This window comes from Ziziphus jujuba, chromosome 1 (assembly GCF_031755915.1).
Source record: "Ziziphus jujuba cultivar Dongzao chromosome 1, ASM3175591v1".
Lineage (NCBI taxonomy): Eukaryota > Viridiplantae > Streptophyta > Magnoliopsida > Rosales > Rhamnaceae > Ziziphus > Ziziphus jujuba.
In genome coordinates this window covers 16,244,094-16,264,809 of record NC_083379.1, presented here as the reverse complement: position 1 = coordinate 16,264,809, position 20,716 = coordinate 16,244,094, and the positions used below count along the sequence as shown (strand labels likewise).

The following is a 20,716-nucleotide window of genomic DNA, read 5'->3' as shown; positions in this document are numbered from 1 at the left end:
TCTGCTGTTGATATTTACAGAACCAAATACCATAGGTAATTCTTTTATCAGGTGGATTTGATAATACTATACTAAAACCTATGAATTATACGAAAAACCTATCACATCAACTCTTTAGTATAATAATAAAAGGTCACACCTAATAAAAGTCTTTTTATATAGATTCTTGTTACTACACTTTCCAAATACAAATAAATCCTGACATAGCAACCTAGATTCTCACTACTACTGCTGAACATTCTTCACAATTTTTTTTCCCTTAATTTCTTTTATCCCTATAAATGTCCAGAAAGAAGGAGGAGGAGGCATCCTTGGGATTGTCATGGATATACCCTGGTATGAAATATGAACCAATCAGCAACTCCATAGCAGACAAGTTAGCTGCTGACAGGGCTATGTCATTTACTACCAACTGGTTGATTTTTTTTATTCTTAAACTGATTATGATCAAACCATCAAACGACTTGTAGAAGACATTCTTTGGCAGACACTGAAAAAATAGTACCAAGTATGATGCAGGTTCCTCGACCCAATCATTTATGAGAAATATCCAGCGGAGATGGAAAACATTATCAGATCTGTTTTGCCAAAATTTACAGCTAAAGGGAGGGAGAAACTGCAGAAGGGATTGGACTTTCTCGGCATCAACCAATATATACTGGTTTATGCTCCCTGTGATCCTGGACGTCAAGTCTCCAGGACAGAAGGCCTCTATAGTGAAAGCACAGAAAGACTCTATATAAACCTCATCCTATGTATTATTAGGAGTTAAATCTAACAATCTCAATACTGTTAAACTTTTTGTTTGTGCAGCTGCCATAGAATGCCAATATGTTTATCCAGAAGGAACGAAAAAAGTAGTAATCTATGTAATGAAGAGATACAAGAACATACCCATAATTATTATAGAGGATCATACACGGAAGCTGATCATGCACGGTGAAAAATGTCAAACGAGTAGAATACATGGATGACTACTTAGCTGCCCTAATTAGAACAATGAGGTATAAATGCAGAAGAAGTTTCATAGTTTCAACTTTCAATTTCCATGGTCCAACTCAGATAAAAATATTTGCATCTGGGATTTTTTCTATGAGAATGTATTGGTCTAGAATAGTCTATTGCCACACTTAGATTAGGGAATTCATAATTTCATTGTAATATTATATCAATTCAGATGCTATAACCATATCTTTTCTTATGACATTTTCTTTACATGTTTAAGCAAGGAGCAGATTTGAGGGGTTATTTTACCTTGCTCGACAACTTTGAGTGGGCAAGTGGATATACTGTAAGGCTTGAACTTCACCATGTTGATTGCAGTTCACTGAACAAAACTAGAAAATTATTAGCAAGTTGGTACCAGCAGTCCATTGCAAAGCATAAGGTTAAAATCCAAATGCCAAAACATAATGGAGAACACTTCCAATAACAAGTAACTTACACTGTTTCCCTCATCGTATAGGGTACTTGAGCTAAAGCAATCCGACTTTTAATGTACTTTTTGTGACTTTAGGCTACTATAAAATGTTTTTTTATCTTTTCTATAAAACCTAGTAGTATTATAAACTGGATTGTATTGATTTTTGAAGAACTTTAATTGTATAGACGGAACTCAAATAATGTTTGATTTAATCAAAAATTCTTTCATAATTTATAATGAAATAACACAAATCTAACCATCGAACATACGGTTCATTAACATAGAATGAGAAAGTCAAACTTGAGCGCAAAAAATGGAGAGTTTTGACATTTGGCTGTTTTACTTTAAGAACAAAAATATACTAAATGATAAGAATAATAATTATAATTAAAATTAAACCGCACCATCAAATATAGACATGATATACAAATGTGAGGTCAACTTTAATCACATGAAAGGAAAAAAATCCGTATCTGGCTTCACTCCATGGTAACTTTCCTCAAGCCTATAAAAGGATTAATACCCTCACGTTGGAGACTTAGTAAACTTTTATCATTACTAATTATTTTTGCCATCATCTTCTCGTTTTCTCTCATTTCAAAAGTTTTTCTACCATTCAAACTGTTTGGCAACAAGATTATGTGATGTTGAGAAAAGGATTTGGGTGCATGTGTCAATGCTTATAGGCAGCTATCATGCTAGAAGAAGTATGTCATACTGGTACACAGAATCATCTATATGAACTCCCCACCACAACCACCACCACCACCAACCAACAAATAAAAACCGACAAAAGTATGGAACTACTTTTTAGAGTGAATAGATTTGCTTCACATACAAAATAAATCAGTACCTAAGCAGAGCTGGGCACTCACGTTCTGCCTTCTTAAAACCATGCCAAGCTCTGTTTCCATCACAGTGAGATGTGACATGCCACAAGTCATTAGTGTCCTCGTATTATCAGTACTCATGTCTCTATAAATAAGACTTCCCTGTCAACATGCATGCCTGCTCAATTGCGCATGCCTGCTCAAGGGCACATATCGCATATTTTCATCACCAAATTACTTTCATGAGAGGTAAATTCAATGCCGAGTACCACCAATGTGAAGAACTTCAACCGCTAACAAAGATCATTACTAACTCAGAAATGAATTTCAGCTTAAGTAATTATCTGATCTTGCTCATCAAATCCATATCCCTTCTTTTAAGTTTCTCGATATCTCCACCAAGGAGATCTAGCCTCATATATGTGTTTCCCATCATCCCACGATATCTGGCATGCTTGAAGACCTATAGCAACACTAGGTTCCTTTCCATGATGAGCAATCCACTCTGTAATAGCAATTGCTTTATCGTTCTCACTTGTATAGCTTTTTCTGCATTTTCCAAATGGGTTCACCCCAGTATTGGTGATCTCTGCAATAGCAGCTGGCATGTACATCGAATCACCCACTATTGGTGCACCACAGGCGGCTAACTGTGCTCGAATCTGCATCATAACTCCTCATCATCAAAGCAATACATGTGGTTGCATCTTAGTTATAATACTGCATTAAAAAAATAAAAAAAATAAAAACTACTCTTCGAATCCCAGTCATCATATCATATCTAACAACAATAATAAACCTAATTGTAAATGAAATTTGATATGTGGCCAAATTGTCTGTTCAGTATATTTTGCAACGCACGGTATTTCTTTGATCAAGTGAACCTCATACCAGATCTTCAAAATCCATCAATTTCCCAAGTAAATTTTGTCAAATATTATCAATTTTTCTTTTTTTTCTTTTTTTTTTTTCTTTTTTTTCCCTATCTTGAACTGTGCATTCCTCTTGAAAGTTCACAGTATTTGAGAACTACAAGCTTGAAATTATATAGAGCCTGGTTTTAATCAAGGGATAATTGTATGAAACCCACAGATAAAAGAACACCACGTTGCTCCAAAACATAAAGGGAAAAGAAATGAATATTCAAGAAACATATGCTTGTATAATATTTGGTTCCAAACCTGATGGGTCCGACCAGTCAGAAGGTTGATTTTACACTCATATGCATAATCTTTTGAAGGCCAGTGACAATCTTCAATGCAATATTTCTCTTCAGTGACTTGATTTGGCCAAGGAACCTTCCTGCATTCCATGATCTCAAGTTTACACAAGTGCCATCCTTCAATAAAATCTGCATTCCAAAAGGCTTTGTGTTTTAGTTTCCTCCATCTAAACCCACATACAACAGAGAATTTTCCTTTTAATCATGTAGATCCACATAGAAAGTTTCAAGTAATTGCCATTGTCAAGGAGATATCTTTATTAAATATAACTACCACATTTCAGCATGTAATTGAAAGATTTGTACCCATTAATCCAAGTTGACATATAAAAAAGTTTTAACAAACAATTAATTTAGTTTATGGAGGGAAAAACAACAGCTTTCCACAGAAATTGTTATGTACCAAGATTCCCATCAAATTGAGTCACCTCATACAAAGCTTATGATGATAAGCTAATTATTTTCTACTCTGCCAAAACACTAGCTCTCCACGTATTGAAAACTACCAAACAGGTATTTAAAAATATAAACAAAGGGAAGAAGAAGAAGAAAGGAAAGACAGAGTAGGATGTATGTGTTTGTTCGTTGTCATCTTTGGTGCATGTCCGCAGTAGAGGAAATTCTAAGGACTAAAAGATGCATGTCGCTGCTACAAAACACCAAAGTGCATCTCTTCAAGGGTCAAAAGATTTTCTCTTACACTGAAATGCATGAAAAAGATAACTACCTTCCGAAATGAGTCTTGGAGCCATGTTAATTGGACGCATATAGTGAGTAATTGTTCCAACCGGCATAGGAGCAGCAGCAAGAGCAAGATAAAGTTTCTTCACCTTTTTCTCCTGCTCATAAGTTTAACACAGAAATATTAATACTATACTAGGCTGAGGAGACAAGCTCAGATTATGCATTGGATATCCCAAATATGTCTCAATTGTGAAACATAAAAGTTCAGCTTCTGCATCCATTTTCTAAAGGGGATACCCTAACAGAGTAGGACCACAATAAGAATGATCATACAGCTTCTAAATTATTGGAGTTTCCCACTTTACAAGTAGATGTAGATCTAGCTTAATCTAAAAATGAAAAGAATGAAAGTACAGAAACTTACTCTAATTTTTCCATGAAAAATAGAGCAATACTCCTTGGTCCTAGCTAACACCACACTGCAAGTGTAAAACAACTATTATCTCCATATCTAAAATAAAAACAAGTACAACAATTTTGACATGGTAATTTCAATAAGGTGCACTACCATCCTTCTGTGCAATTATCAATCTGATGAGTAGTCTTCAGCGGCGTTTTTAATCCCAGGGCACGAGAAGCAAAGGTTGCACAACTTTCTTCAATGTTATCTGTAGTTCCTCCTACCTACATTTGCCATATTCATAAGTGCTGCAAGCAATTATTTAATCAAATAACAAAAATGAAAATGCCATTCATACAAAACCAGATAACTCAGTATAGGTTCTTAGAATTTCAATGCAGAAATTTATCCAACTGTGTTTAAGCATTTTGAAAATTGAGAAAATGAAGGGGAGGATCATAGTCTCTGCTAGTATTGCTAAACTTTACAGGAATAAAATCCTATATTGAAAGGCTACCATATTATAAGCTTATAATTAACTTGACCCAATTTCTGCGGACAACATTTTTTGCTCAAGTTATAAAGCTGATATGTTCACCAGATCATTGCAACCTACTTCAGAGTGTGGGCCAAGGAGGGGAAGGATGAGACCAAATACAAAAGTCATTCCCAAAAGAGAAGAAAATAACATCTACAAATTCAACCTCCAGAAATATGAAAACAGCTAGACAGAACCTTCAATTATGAGAAACACATTTTATCTGATGTCACATCAGCACAACTAAAAATTCATGGATTGGTTACATACTGATGTACCAGAAGGTTTGTCCAAAACCACGTAGGATTCAGTCACAGCTATAATCCTTGATTTCCAATCAATTTCATAGCACCTGATCAAATTTAGGTGTCAAGGTAAAAAGTACTAGCAAAAACAAGTGGCAGTGAAAATATTTCAAGCATTTTGATATACCTTGGGAAACGTTTTGGATGTACATGCACACGCAAGTATGTTCCAGCTTCAACAAATTGGTCTACATGAGTTATCCTGAAAGTCTTCTGTGCTTCTCGTACAGTTTTGCCTTTGATGGAAGCTCTTTTTTTCAAAACTGATGGTGCTGTCACTTCTTTAAAAACATTTATTTGCTCTGGGGTTGCATTTGGAGGAGGTTGTGGGCACACAAGGGCATAATATACAGCCCCAAAATGGATGAGATCTGCAACAAACCTTCAAAGAATGAAATTTCTATTTATCATTCCATCTTAATTGATGATAGCAATTATGGGTCTTGCCAACTACATAAAAGTACAAATGCAACAAAACTGTGGCACTTACAGAGGAGGAAGATCCAAAGCTTTACAGATATAATCTTGAACACGCACTCCTTCTCTAACAACCAAGTGCTCAACTCTTGGAGCTATATTGTGTGAGGGGCATGGAAGTAAGCGATCATATTCAGGGTAGCTGCAATCAATTTAATTCCTAAAATCAGCATCAAAAGGCAGTAGGAAAAGGTGATAAAAGATACAACATATAACTTTCAAATTAACTAGGGAAAAAGGCAAAAGACAGCAACAATAATCATTTGTTGACTTGTCTTCAGCTTGTAAACAACTTAAAAGACCAAGAAAAATCAAGGTATTGAAGTACAGCTCTTACTAGAGTTCAACAACATGTACTTGAAGAACTAGAGGAATGTAGTTTAGTTGATGATTCAGTAAGTTATTTTCATACAGTGAATAATAGAACATGACAGCAGGCACTTAACTTTCCTTTTGTCAGAAGTTATTACTTTTGAGAAGCGTCAAAGATTTAGATGCTTTGTACATGATCAGGCATAAATTTCACCAATCATTAAAAGAAACAATAATCACTAAGAAACTTTAAATTTTTAACCGTTATGCCACATAAGATTTGAACCCAAAGAAAAACCTAGAACTCCCAACACAAACTGATTCGTCAAAATAGCAACACAGAATCAAAAAGTTAAAATAATTTGACACTTAAGCTAATTCAAAATTACCCATTTAAGAATCCTCGTTTGAACTTCCTTATCAAGAAAAATGAAAAACGTGTTTCATCGTACCAACAAGCTAAAATATATGCAAGCTATAAACTGAAACAACAAAATGTTCAAATTTACTAATGCTTCCACAGTTAAAGAAACCAACTAAAAATTGCATTTTAGACTTAGAACAACTAGAAATAACCATGTATGTACTTTCGTCGGAGAAAAAGAATCCAAGATAATAATCAGTGAGAAATTCGACAATCCCATTGTGACCAGGATTGATACAATGAAATAATATAAAATGAAACTTCCATTTCCTTTCACTCGCGACTATTCTCAGCAATCAAACAAACTGAAACGAAGAATATGGAAGACAAACCAAAATCTCAAAAAGCCAAGATGATTATAAGCGATAAATTCGGAAGATTTAAGGTACCCATTAACGGAAGAAGCGGGAGCTGTCCGGGTAATATCTGGTAGTGCGGATTCACATTTAAAGGTTCTTTTATTTGGACTCGGAGAATTCCATGCCACCTGAACAAGCTTCTTGCGCTGTCCATTGAGAGAGACAGGGGCGAGTGCTAATGTGCGCGCGTGGGCCGCAGGGGCACTGAAACTCCGGCAACCATTGGCGAAGACAGAAGCGAAACCCATCGACCTCATCTTCGGTTCTGAGCGACCACAGTGTAGACCGTTTTGGTTTGGAGGTTTAAAGAAGATTTTAACTCAGGAAATCGGGTTCGAATCCAGTGTCAAATATGGGTCAAAGCATGACCGGAAACTGACAGCCGTTCGATTGGGCTTACCCGTAAACAGGTAATAAAAGACGATATGTCGTTTATATTGTAAATACGACTTGTAGTTTAATATCATAGACAAACTACGTTGCCGTTTTGGTCAAGACTGGGAGAAACAAGGGTTTTTTTTTTTTTTTTTTTTTTTTTGGTCCATTGACGCTGGATTATATTGATCAACTTAAAATTGTATCATTTTCAAGGGACAAATATATAGTTGAATGTAAGAAACTTTTATGCAACTGAAGAGTTTAAATTGTAACAAATTAAAATTAAATGATTTATTTTTTAAAAGACAGTTTAAATAATGATAATCATTTTCATTTTGCTGTCTCAATCAAATTCAATATAATTTAATTTAATAAAATGGTTTAAACAATAACAATTTGATTAAATTATATTTTAAAATTGATAAAGTAGGTCAAGACATTAACCACCATTTACTTAAAAAAAAACAAATTGGATCGGAATGCAACCAAGTACAAATTGAGACATTAATTTCAACATGTTAAAAGTCCAAAATGTAAGTTTCCTTCACTAAAAGGATGTTCATTTTTGTTTTATTGATATTGGCCGTTAAATTGACCCTTAGAATTAATATTTTGTCAAAATATATAAATATATATATATATAGAGAGAGAGAGAGAGAGAGAGAGATTTATGCCTACAATTTGACATTTCTAATAATAATAATGATACTAATAAATAATTAAAAAAAAATCGATGTTGGAAATATATGGCAATCGCAGTCGGAGCGTTCCCATGGAAAGGGATATAGGGGATTTCTCATAGCTGGGATGAAAACAGAAATTTACATCTCTAAAAATGTTTCGCAAATCGCATCAAGGATAATTATATTAACAATATTAAGCTAATATCCATTACGCGTGTATAATAATACTAATAACAATATTAATAATAATATGAGAATACATATGAAATTATAATATAGTCAGCTAATCTTTCATAAATAATTTTAATAATAATGATTATAATAATAATGAAGTCAGCTAGCATGCATGAAGGCTGAAGCCAATGTGTGTGTGTGTGTATATATATATAGAGAGAGAGAGAGATTAGTTTTTATCCGGATTTCGTTAAAACCAAAATATTTTTATGTGATAATTAATATATATATATATATATATATTGGCTAAAAGTGATAATTAATATATAATAAATTATGTTATGTATATATATATAGAAGGAATTATACCAAAACATTTTTATGTGATATTTAATATATAACGTATATAATAAATTACATTATATATATATATATATATATTTATATTTGGCAGGAATTATTGCATTACATCTTGAGAAGATGATGATAAATTACATTATATTTATATATATATAGTATATAATAAATTACATTATATATATATATATATATTTATATTTGGCAGGAATTATTGCATTACATCTTGAGAAGATGATGATAAATTACATTATATTTATATATATATAGTATATAATAAATTACATTATATATATATATATATATATTTATATTTGGCAGGAATTTTTGCATTACATCTTGAGAAGATGATGATAAATTACATTATATATATATATATATATATAGCAGGAATTATCGCATTACATCTTGAGAAGGTGATGATAAATATAAGAGGCACTCCTACGTACGTATATTAAAATGCACAACATGGAAAGCAGGTTTCGATTTCCATATACATAGCAGCACTCCAATACTATTAAATTATTTATACAACTCTATTATATATTCTACTCTCCATCGTCAAGATCATGAATATATATATATATTTATAAAGGAGTCAAAAACAGGTAGAGAGATGCATCATATATCCCTTAGAATAACATGCATACAGTATATATATATTTATAAAGGAGTCAAAAACAGGTAGAGAGATGCATCATATATCCCTTAGAATAACATGCATACAGTATATATATATATATATGGATTTATTATTGCAATTGCCCAATTTTTCCATCCCAGGGATGACCCTCCAAAAATGAGGTTCCCAATAACTTTTTTTTTAAAATTTTCCTAATTTGTATATTTCCTAGACCCCAATATACCTAAGAATATAATTCTTCCCCCAGCCAATGGAAATCATAACCCACCCACCAAACAGGACTCTTACGCAGGACCTTGCCACAGGTGAATTCCCAACTCCAGCTCCAATGGTTCCAACCGCTATCATACAAGAAGAAGCCACTATTGTAGCAATAAAAGATCTCCACTTTGATTCCCTAATAAACCCACCTCCTAATACAGGCACTGTACCCCCTACAAAATATGCCACTGAAGCTGCCACAGCAATCACAATTGGGCTGGGGATCAACCCGGCTTTTTGATCCCCTTTTCCCATTCTAATGTTCCTCTCCAATTGGAACCTCATTATATCGTACTGGGTGTATACAGATACAAATTCAGCAATTGCCACGTTGAATGCCCCAGACGCTAAACCTAGGAAGCTTGTGATGAGTTTAACTTTGTTATCCTCCTCCTTAAGCATACCTATTCCCATCATAGTTACCGCCGAAAAGACCAAGCCTTCGAGCCCTCCTAAGACTATGGCTCGGAGCCATAGTGCCCTTGGTGAGTAATCGAAATGCTTGGCATCCTCTACTTGCCAGTGGTGCATCTGTGATTCAACATTGTTAACTTCCATAACGAAAAGTTAAAAAAGGAGAAAATTTTGAAATGCAATAAAATACTAATAGCTATGCAACTAAGAATTTCGGGATTGAAATCGAGTATATATCGCGTGGATTATTAATGTGGCAAAGAGAAAGGAAGAGAAATGTGGTGGTTTATCTGCAGGAGTGCAGCATATAAAGAAGTATCATTGACATTGGTATTAATTAACGTTACACAAATTTGACTATGTTACCAATGTTGTCGGTTAATTTTCGATTTGACAAAACAGAGAAAGTAACTTCGCGATATGAGAGACACAGTAGTTGTATACGCAATGATCTACTGTGCTATACATTTACAGCTTTAGTATAAGAATAGGTTTCTGACTACTGTTTGTCTCATTGTCGCAATTGGGAAAAATATATAGTCGGGGGTCTTGTTTTCTAAAAGGAAGTGCGTGGCAGCTGCTGAATGGTGCCATATTTAATCTTTTTGTTTTTTTGAAATTAAGAAGTGACTGCTAGGGTCTGTTAGACTATTTCTCTGTTCAAATTTATATGTTTCTTTACTATTTTACTAAAACGTTACAACTTTTTGCTCAAATTAGTAATATTGGCCGCAGGGGGTGGTCCAAATTTTTTACTCATCTTCCTGTTCCTAACTCCATTTTTGTTTTATAAGGAATTAGTTGATACAGGTATTAAGTTACTTACCTAATTTTGCTGCTAACATTGTTGTATATATTGAATAATAAATTCATTACAGACTTTAATGAACAGAAAGTATATATAAACAGACATAATATCATAGTTCAAGATTATATTAATTATTGACTGCATGATTAAATTAATTTTGTATACATGCTATATGCAAAGATGCTCCTGCCATTGGTTATTAAGTGATAACTGGACACATTTGCCACATCAACTACCTCACCAAACCTCTGTGAAAACGTCATTTAGAAACGCTAGAAGATGGGAAAGTCTCGTTCGTCGTCATTTCTTTTCTATCTGAACCCTAGTTTTGAGTTTACTAAAAATCTCATGTTTTTCCTTTAATAAGTTCAAAACTCTCTTTAAAAACCAATCGTGGAATTAGAGTTGATATTCCCCTTTTGAATTTTTGGGCTTCTAATGTGCAGAATGACCAACAAAAGAAGACTTCCAAACTTTCAAAATTGAAGCAAATTCGAAGCAGGCAGGAAGCGAATATTAAGCTAGATCTACAGCTGACGGAAAATTTTAAGGATTCCAACATTTCCAAATACTTCATTGTAATATTACATGTTGGGGAATTTTCTTCAAATTTTTCTATCTATTTCGTAGTTTTTTCTTTTCTTTAAAGCTGTACAAATATTCTAAGGCTTAATTTGGAAGTCAAAAAAATCGACGGAAAAAAATAATAATAAAAAACCGAGAGGAAAAAGAAAGATAAAGATAAATAAATACATATGAGAAAAAAAAATTGAAATTCTCTATGGTGGTTATTTATTCAAATATTTGAGAAAAAAAAAAAAAAGTGAGAGAAGCGCGCGCGAGAGAGAGAGAGAGAGAGAGAGAGAAGAGAGACAAGTGGATCATCAGGGCGCATAAGTTATTTTTCCTTCGGATTCTTACTTTCCTCCATATTTAATGGTTGAGCATCCAAATCAGTACACACAAATGCAAGTAGATAAGAGGTTTGAGTAGTTTGAAATATGGATACTTTGACCAAAAAATATATATATATATATTCTTACTTTCCCCACCAAAAATTGGTGAACATAAAAATCCCTCTCATGTTGTGGCTTTCCTCAAGTTTTCTCTCTCTCTCTCTCTCTCTCTCTATATATATATATATATATATATTTTTTTTTTTCTCGCACTTTTTCTTTTCGCTAAGAATTGGAAAGTAAAATCCTTCCTCAATTTTTTTTTTTTTTTTTTGGTCACCAGAATCCAAGCTTTAAACAGAACCTAAATGAATTGATCATTGGCCACCAGGATTTAAATTGATAGAAAAATGAAGTACAATGCAAATGAAGATAGAGGATGATGGAGAGAGATCGAGAAGACTGAGAACGGGAATTAGAAGAAAGAAGGTAACGTTTTCACAGAGATTTGGTTAGATAGCTGACGTGGCAAACTTGGCCAGATGTCATTTAACCAATGGCAAGAGTATCCAGCTGTACAGTATTCCGGGAGTACATGAATTTTTCTGCAAAGCAAAGGTGGTGTGTTGTGTAGAGTTATACTCTCCTGTGGTTACAATTTTTGGATATATACTTGGTATTAATTTGGTTGATATAATTAAGCAGCTACTAGTACACACGTACATGTAATTATAATGTATTAACGCTGAAAACTTTTAGTTCAACTAACATATATGCATTTCTATTAATTTCATTGGTGTCCTCCGGCTGGTGCATAAGTTAAAAAGCTTCCCTAAAGATGAAGTGTGTGGCAGACAACATTTCTTATATATAGCAGTTTTGTGGAATCCAAGCAGAGCCAGAGCCTGAGCCTGAGCTTGAATTCGAATTTCCTCAACCATAAGATAAAAAATAAATTGAAAATAAAAGACAAACAATTTGGAGGTGGTTGAAAAAATGTCTAGTAAATGCAACTAAAAACTAAAATGTACTATTAGCAACAGACCTAAATGCTACGTCAGCTCTTCCCATTAATGGGATGAAAAAGTTTATAATGTACGCATTTCTTGAAATGTAATGGCGCTGCAGGCAAGGATATGAAGTGGTTTTAGTTTTTGCACAAAAGTATTGCCGACGAATTAAAGCACTGTACTTTAGGGCTAAGCCAAAGGCGAGGACGACGTACAATTAGTAAAATTAAATTGCTTTCCACTAAAATTTTAGTATGTTTAGATTTAGAAAATCCTTGCATTTAAGACAAAACACAAACTTTTTTTTCTTATGAGGTTACAAATAATTTACACTTTAAAAGTAAGGAAAGCATATCTAAACCCATGCTCATTATATGGATGTGAGATACTAACCACTAAATTAATGTCACTTGACAAAAGATGAACTTAAATAAGTATATAATTTTTCATTTATATGGACTTTATACATAACATATTTTTTCTATATACAACTATAATATTTTCATTAGGCTTCATAAAATAGCACATGACATAATATATTTATATTAGTATCACATAAATAAGATTCAATAAATTGATAAGTGAAATATGAAAAACACCGTAAAGCCATTAGACACATTAAAAAAAATTATTTTTTTAATTATACAAGTTTTTATAATACTAAAAGTACTTTATTAGTTCAAACATGTATAATTATATCCTTTTTTATTTAATTTTTGAAAAAGCCTAAAAACAAACAAGCATATATAGTTATAAGTTTTAAAAAAAAAATATATATATATATATATATATTTTATATTATTTGAAATTTGAATAAAAATTATATAAATTCTTAATAAGTTAGTTAATCGGTGATAAATTATACTATAATTTAATGATTAAATGTATTTATTTTTATACGAAAACTTAATAATGATATTCAAGTTAACTATTTTTTATACGAACATGATACGACATAACATAATGCAAAAACAATTCAATATAACATGTTGTCTGGTTAATTTTCATATCAAATAAAAATGACCCAATATGTTTCTATATCCACATCTATGAAGTGAAGTGAATTGTAAAAAACTGTACTTTGGTCGAAATCGGGATAAGAATTGAAATTATATTTCCTATCTCATACCCAGCCCGTATATATATTATTATACAATATATGTTTCTTATTTATATTTCATGTCTGTTTTTTCCTTTTTAGGTAAAACCATATTTTTTTATATTTAAATACAATTATATTAATGAATATGAATATATTTTATGAACATGTAGTTTATTTTTAAAAATATATAGTTTTTTAAAATATTTCAAAAAAATATTTTTTTTAATTAATTTTCTTCTATTCTGAGAAATGAGATCACGAACTGTTCTATTTCCTCGTCGAAGTATTCAAAGTACTTTTTATTTTATTTTTTTCGAAGTATTCATACTCTGTCATAGTCTAATATATATATATATATATATATATATATATATAATAAAAGAAAATAGATTAAAAAATTTATAAAAATATCAAATCACAATCATCAATTCACATCTTAATCATCAAATCACAAGGATCTCGTGGCCCATTGCCATTTCCATTTCCTACACTAAACGACTCATAAGTGATTGTTAATTTGGACTTTAGTGATCAAATATTTTAATGTACATAAATTTGGAAAGCCCACAGCCTCCTTTCAGCCAAAACTATCTAAAAATAATTTTCATAATCACTTGACCACAACAAAAATAATTCATAAAAAATAAAACAATAATAATAAAAGATGTGTTATTTTTTATGAAATATATCTCGTATCCATATTAATATATCTGCAATTACCAAATATATATATATATATATATATATATATATTAATGTATCTGCAACTCAAAACTAAGCTGCAAGTTCCCAAAAAAAAAAAAGAAAAGAAATTAGTTTAATTTTTGGGAGACTAGTCTTAAATTTAAATATTAGGTCCCCTCGTCTTCTGTGCCTTTCTTTTACTTCCTTCCATTTTTTTTAATGTAAAAATTATTTTTTTTTTAATAAAATTATTCAGGTTTTACAGCAGTATATTAGCTAAGGAGGGGGCACTTGCTGTGGCCTGTTGAAAATAATAATAATAAAGAAGCACACGTAGATTAGTCAATTATTTTGATGAAGTAAACAGGTGGGTGAGCAATTAAGTAACTGTATGGCCAAAAATTGAAGTAAATAAATAAGCTGGAGGTTTAAATATAGCAAGTACCTAAGCTAGTGGCCTACTGGCTGGGCTGTGTCAGGATTAAATTGGCCAGAATTCTGCACATCTCTCGGAAAATTTGCCCTACATCTAGGAACCGAATTAAATGAGAATGTTCATCAAATCCTCCCAATGCTTTACCGTCTATTATTCCTTCTATTTCCCTTTTCCAACTGATCATACAATGAATCTTCTTGGATAATAAATAATAACAACAATAATAATAAAGAAAACCAACAAGGTTTAATTATTATTATTATTTTTATTTTTATTATTTTTTCTGTGAAAACTAGGTTTAATTTACAAATTGATAGGCATAATTTCGTTTGAGTTTCAGTCAATTTCACTTCTTCTATTGCATATCTCTAACAATTTTCTTTTTTCTCCCTAAAAAAGGATTCACCTTATTTATCATCAGAAGTATTGCCTTTATGTATCTACAGATCAATTAAACAAATCAGGTGTATTATACTTTTTAAAACACAGTCCATCCTTCATAGCAGATAGATCTTTCAATTAAATTTAAGTTTATCATGTAAATGAAATTATTCCAATAATCATCAAAAGTACACTTTACTTTAAAACAAAAATAAAGTGCATTTTATTTCAACCTACTCCTATATATATTGAATGAAGAAAATCGAATAATTATGATATAACATGTGACCTACTTAAAGAGTTTTTGCTTAAGGATTAGCATATATGTTATTTTTTTCCTTTTCGGAGATAAGCATATATAAGTTTAGGTTCCAACATATAAAGCAAATATATATACATTCATATGTTTAGGAAAGTTTTTTTCCTTCTTTTAAATATATGTTTAGGAAAGTGATTTAGCAATATAATTTGCATTATAACTTTTGTAGCTAATTAATAATGATGAAGTTCCATAAATAAGTAGTACTTTACTCAGAACCGCTTATTCAAACAATCTCTTTATTAGGTAATATTGTTGGAAATTAAATTGAATCTACACATTAATATCCACATCTGCACGCGTAAATTAATTATACCAACCAAATTAAATATAAACTTTTGGAACATATGCAGCTAGCTTGGCTACCCCATAGTTAAGACTGGAAGTAGACCGCCAGGGGATCTTTATATCTAATTGGGAGAAAATTTTATATGTATGTAGCAGCAGTTACACGCTATATTTAAGGTGCAATGGTTTCACGCAATGTAAATTGAATGATATATAACCTTGTATAATATCAATATAAAACATTTTTATCCTATATATATATATATATATATATGTACCTATTAAATCATTATTGAGCGTCTGTTTTCATTAACATCTATATAAAAAAAACTATTATTAAGTAAACTAGCTGTTAAATGGCAGAATAAAATATAAGATTATAAATTTTCTATTAACCATTTGGTGAAATGGCTAATGCTACAATTCCTTATTATATAACTTATAAATTACCACTTTTATGTCTCAAAAAAATTATGATATATATATATATATATATATTAGGCTGAGGCTACATAGTACAAAATTCAAGTAACTAATTCTCCCTTCCCTTAATTAAGCATCTCCCTGCATAGTAGTCCACATGTTGAAAAATGCTTGGCTTCTTTTGCGTTTCCTTGTATATTTTGACCATGTATATAGCATTAAGATCCAACATCGGTTTCGTGCAGGGTTTGAGTTACCTTATATATATATATATATATATGGTGAAAATGCAATGCTATAGAGGCCAATCTTGAGTAATCATAATCAGCAATAACATACAGCTCAAAATTAAGTTACTTAACCAACCAAATCCTTACAAAATCTTATTAAATTGGTTTATACGTAGATTTGTCTTTTGGAAACGAATGATTATACTCAATCTAGTTATTGGAAGTTGGCACAAATATGTTTTTGTTGATAACTACAAAATTTGAAATTGAGATATGCATTGGAAGAGACAAAATATAGCAAGCATTTTTTATTTGGGTTAGAAGGCAGATTAACCAATGTCGACTGGAAGTAAACAAAAAATAGTAAAAACAGACAAACTAGCACCACAATTGCAGCACACAATCAGCAAAGTTTCCATGGAGGGTTTTAGTTGACTGAAGCAATGTACATCTCAAAACTGTCTTTGTTTGGTCCATTTTTGAAAGGAAAATGCTTCTAATCCCAACTCGTGAAATTCACAGTTGGACAGCTTAAAATAAATAAATAAATAAAAGGGTTTAATGCAATTTAATATTTTCTTGTTAGGAAAAGTTATATTTTTAGCCCTCAAATTTAATATATTACAATTTAGGCCTTTAAGTTTTAATTTATTTCATTTTGATTTACTTCTTTTTTTTTTTTTTTTCTTTTCTCTAATGACAATTAATGGTTAGAATCAAGGCTTAAAAGGCATAAAGCCTAGCAAGGCAGCTAAGTCAAGGCTCAAATCTTACAAGCTTAGGTGTCCTTAAGCAAAGCCTATAACTCTTTTTTTGATAAATTAAGCAAAGCCTATAATTTAATAAGGCTTGTCGTTTTTTTTATTATCTTTTAATTATTATAAGATCACTTAAAAAATAAAATAATTCATATTCTAAAAGTTAAAATTTTATACAAGTCTATATCATTGTAATACATGCAATTAACAAAAATTAATAAATACCTTTTCATAATATAAATTTAACCTTTTCATAATATAAATTTATAAAAACTTCGTACTTTTTAAATTGTGAATTAAAAAAAAATAGTAAACATCTATTCATAATGATGTTAGCCAAAAATTCTTGTTGGACCAAATTTAATAAGTTAACATTTAAATATCTAAACTACAACTGTTTAAATTTGATGGTTGATTTTTTTTTTAAAAAAAAAGAAAAAAGAAAAGAAAAGCTGATACTAGAGGGTATATTAAAATGCGGTGAACCCCAAATAAAATTGGAGAAATATCCACCTACATGTATATGGTGTCGGTCAAATTTTGCAAGCTTAATTTAAATAGGAAGACTGGTAATTCATAGAATACTATTATATTATGTTTGAAGTAACTTTTGATTATCCCTTTTTAGTGCTTATGTTTTTTCAGACAAAATTATTGAAAAACTTCATTTCACCAGCTTAACAATTGTTTTTGGATCTTAAATTAAGCTAAAAAAACAACGTGTATAAATATATATATATATATATATATATATATATCTATATGCTTGTTACTAGTATAAAACGGCATGTATCATAATATTGCAACTTCAAATGGCTTAAAACGGCATGTCGTGGGGTCACAACTTCTTGAGTTTTTCCTAAAAAATTTCTCAAATCCACTAGGAAGGGAGTGTTTGCCTCAGCTAAATAATTAGACCATATATATATATATATATAAGTCCAGATCCAAAAAACAAAAAAAAAAAAAAAAGAAACTGCTATAATCGGTTGATTTTACTTTCCGCTCCATGTTAAATACTTTTGCACAACAAAAAAAAATAAAAATAAAAATAAAAATGAAGGGGTAATGTTTTTCGCTTTGGTATAGAAACGGTCCCTTTTCTAATTTCTATGCCTGATTACAAAATGTATAATTATATAAATTCTAAAGTCTTAGCTTTCACACCATGGAAAATGGACCAGAATTTAGCAGAACAAAACAAAACGAAAAAAGAGAGGCATACCCTCAACACACAGCCATTTACTAAAAAGTAATTTGATTCTTCAATTATGGTTGATGCATCGCCAACTAACCCTACCTGTCCCTTTCCTACTCTTTTAGTTTTCTCCCTCTCCCATAAATAAATTTTACAAAACAGTTAAAATTTTATTTTATTTATATATATATATATATAGTTGTTCTTAGTTCTTACATCTACTCTATATATATATGTGTGTGTGTGTGTGTGTGTGTGTGTGTGTTTTCAGTTCTTCATACTCAATTACACGGGCCAAAAAAAAAAAAAAAAAAGAAGCAAAATGCCCAACTTTTCATCTTAGTCCGTACTTTAGTGTAATTATTTTCTGAACGATATATTGAATTGGATCAGTTTTGGTAGATAAAACTCATTCACTCACCCCCACTATCATATTGCTCTTTATTTTCGCTCTCTCTCTCTGTGCTTCACTCAACTAGCTTTTCTGAAAGTTTTCTCCTGAATAATAATGGAGTTACTAGATGTTCTTATCCTCTTTGCCGCAATAGTATTCGTCCGCTTATGGTGGCGTTACTGGTCGGTCACCGGCGGTGGACGTAAGAACCTCCCGCCTGGACCACCGGGTTGGCCGCTCGTTGGAAACCTCATCCAAGTTATCCTCCAACGCCGTCCTTTCATATTTATAGTCCGTGATTTACGTAAAAAATACGGCCCAATCTTCACCATGCAAATGGGTCAGCGCACGCTGGTCATCGTCACCAGTTCCGAACTCATCCACGAAGCCCTAGTCCAGAGAGGACCAACTTTCGCCAGCCGACCAGCTGACTCCCCCATCCGGCTCCTATTCAGCGTCGGGAAATGCGCCATAAACTCGGCGGAATACGGGCCTCTCTGGCGGACTCTGAGGCGGAACTTCGTCACGGAGCTCATAAACCCGGCGAGGATAAAGCAATGCAGTTGGATAAGAAGTTGGGCGCTGGAGCACCACATGAAGAGGCTTCGCAGGGAAGCTTCGGAGAACGGCTTCGTGGAGGTCATGAGCAACTGTAGGCTTACTATCTGTAGCGTCCTGATATGCCTATGCTTCGGAGCGAAAATCTCAGAGGATCGGATTAAGAAAATCGAGAACGTACTAAAAGACGTCATGCTGATGACAACGCCGAAGCTCCCCGATTTCTTGCCGGTGCTAACTCCGCTGTTTCGCCGGCAAGTTCGGGAAGCGAAAGAGCTGAGGAAGAAGCAGATGGAATGCCTGACTCCGCTTTTGAGAAAGAGAAGGTCGTTTGTGGAAAACGGTGGAAAAGTTGACGAGGAGATGGTTAGTCCTGCTGGTGCTGCTTATATCGACTCGCTTTTCGACCTCCAAGCTCCCGGTCGTGGCCGGTTGGGGGAGGATGAGCTCATAACATTGTGTTCCGAAGCTATCAACGCCGGAACCGATACGAGTGCCACGACCGTCGAGTGGGCCCTGCTTCACTTGGTCACCAACCAAGAGATTCAAGACAAGTTGTATGAAGAGATCGTCCAGTGCGTCGGAAAAGACGGAGTTGTGACGGAAAACGACGTCGAAAAAATGCGGTATCTCGGCGCCGTGGTCAAGGAGACTTTCCGACGGCATCCGCCGAGCCATTTCGTGCTGTCTCATGCTGCCGTGAAGGAGACGGAGCTCGGTGGGTATACGATTCCGGCGGATGCAAGCGTGGAGTTTTACACTGCGTGGGTGACTGAGGATCCGAATCTGTGGAAGGATCCGGGTGAGTTCCGACCCGAGAGGTTCCTGGATGGAGATGGAGTGGATGTGGATGTGACGGGGACGAGGGGAGTGAAGATGGTGCCGTTCGGAGCCGGACGGCGGATCTGTCCGGCGATGACTTTGGGAACTCTGCACGTGAACTTGCTGCTTGCTAGGATGGTCCAAGCTTTTAAATGGTTACCCGTTCCGAATAGCCCCCCCGACCCGACTGAGACCTTCGCTTTTACTGTAGTGATGAAGGACCCTCTTAAGGCTGTGATTTTGCCGAGAAGAAATTAAATTATTCTTATTCCCCGGTTAAAGGCATTTTGATATATGCTCGTAGCCCATACTGTTACTGTTGATGTTCATTGATATCACTTTTACTGTTTTTCCTTTTTTTTTTTTTTTTTTTTAATTGGTCTCGGTGTTCCTGGTATTGCTTGCTGAGTAGCCATTATTATTATTATTTTGTTTGTGGAGGGATCATATAATATATATTATATTATGTAGTAGAAGCAATGAATTTGTATTGGAATAGAATACAGAATTTATGAATCAAATGCA

The 20,716-nt window shown here is 32.9% G+C and overlaps 3 protein-coding genes across 3 annotated transcripts; 1 reads left to right on the top strand and 2 right to left on the bottom strand.

The window, feature by feature from the left end:
• Window positions 1–1,785: 1,785 nt before the first annotated feature.
• On the bottom strand, window positions 1,786–7,277 carry LOC132804570 (RNA pseudouridine synthase 6, chloroplastic). The gene is made up of 9 exons (XM_060819253.1): window positions 7,005–7,277; window positions 5,893–6,021; window positions 5,530–5,784; window positions 5,368–5,449; window positions 4,728–4,843; window positions 4,584–4,638; window positions 4,203–4,314; window positions 3,435–3,604; window positions 1,786–2,915 (listed from the first exon to the last, which is right to left on the bottom strand). The coding sequence occupies exons 1-9, from the start codon at window positions 7,229–7,231 to the stop codon at window positions 2,631–2,633; spliced, it is 1,431 nt and encodes a 476-aa protein (XP_060675236.1). The 5' UTR covers window positions 7,232–7,277; the 3' UTR covers window positions 1,786–2,630.
• A 2,139-nt stretch (window positions 7,278–9,416) lies between these two features.
• Window positions 9,417–10,028, bottom strand: LOC107419314 (vacuolar iron transporter homolog 4). Its single transcript, XM_016028075.3, has one exon. It carries the CDS (start codon window positions 10,026–10,028, stop codon window positions 9,417–9,419), a length of 612 nt encoding a protein of 203 aa, XP_015883561.3.
• Window positions 10,029–18,686: 8,658 nt separating this feature from the next.
• Window positions 18,687–20,716, top strand: LOC107420023 (cytochrome P450 77A1). The gene has a single exon (XM_016028885.4). The coding sequence runs from the start codon at window positions 18,926–18,928 to the stop codon at window positions 20,447–20,449; it is 1,524 nt and encodes a 507-aa protein (XP_015884371.1). The 5' UTR covers window positions 18,687–18,925; the 3' UTR covers window positions 20,450–20,716.

Bases quoted from the DNA above. Each gene is read 5' to 3' on its own strand.
- LOC132804570 (XM_060819253.1), bottom strand. From the start codon at position 7,231: ATGAGGTCGATGGGTTTCGCTTCTGTCTTCGCCAATGGTTGCCGGAGT. The intron at 5,450-5,529 runs GTATATCAAAAT...AAATTTGATCAG, and splicing joins CATCCAAAACGTTTCCCAAG to GTGCTATGAAATTGATTGGA. The intron at 4,844-5,367 runs GTATGTAACCAA...TGGCAAATGTAG, and splicing joins ACAAACCTTCTGGTACATCA to GTAGGAGGAACTACAGATAA.
- LOC107420023 (XM_016028885.4), top strand. From the start codon at position 18,926: ATGGAGTTACTAGATGTTCTTATCCTCTTTGCCGCAATAGTATTCGTC.
- LOC107419314 (XM_016028075.3), bottom strand. From the start codon at position 10,028: ATGGAAGTTAACAATGTTGAATCACAGATGCACCACTGGCAAGTAGAG.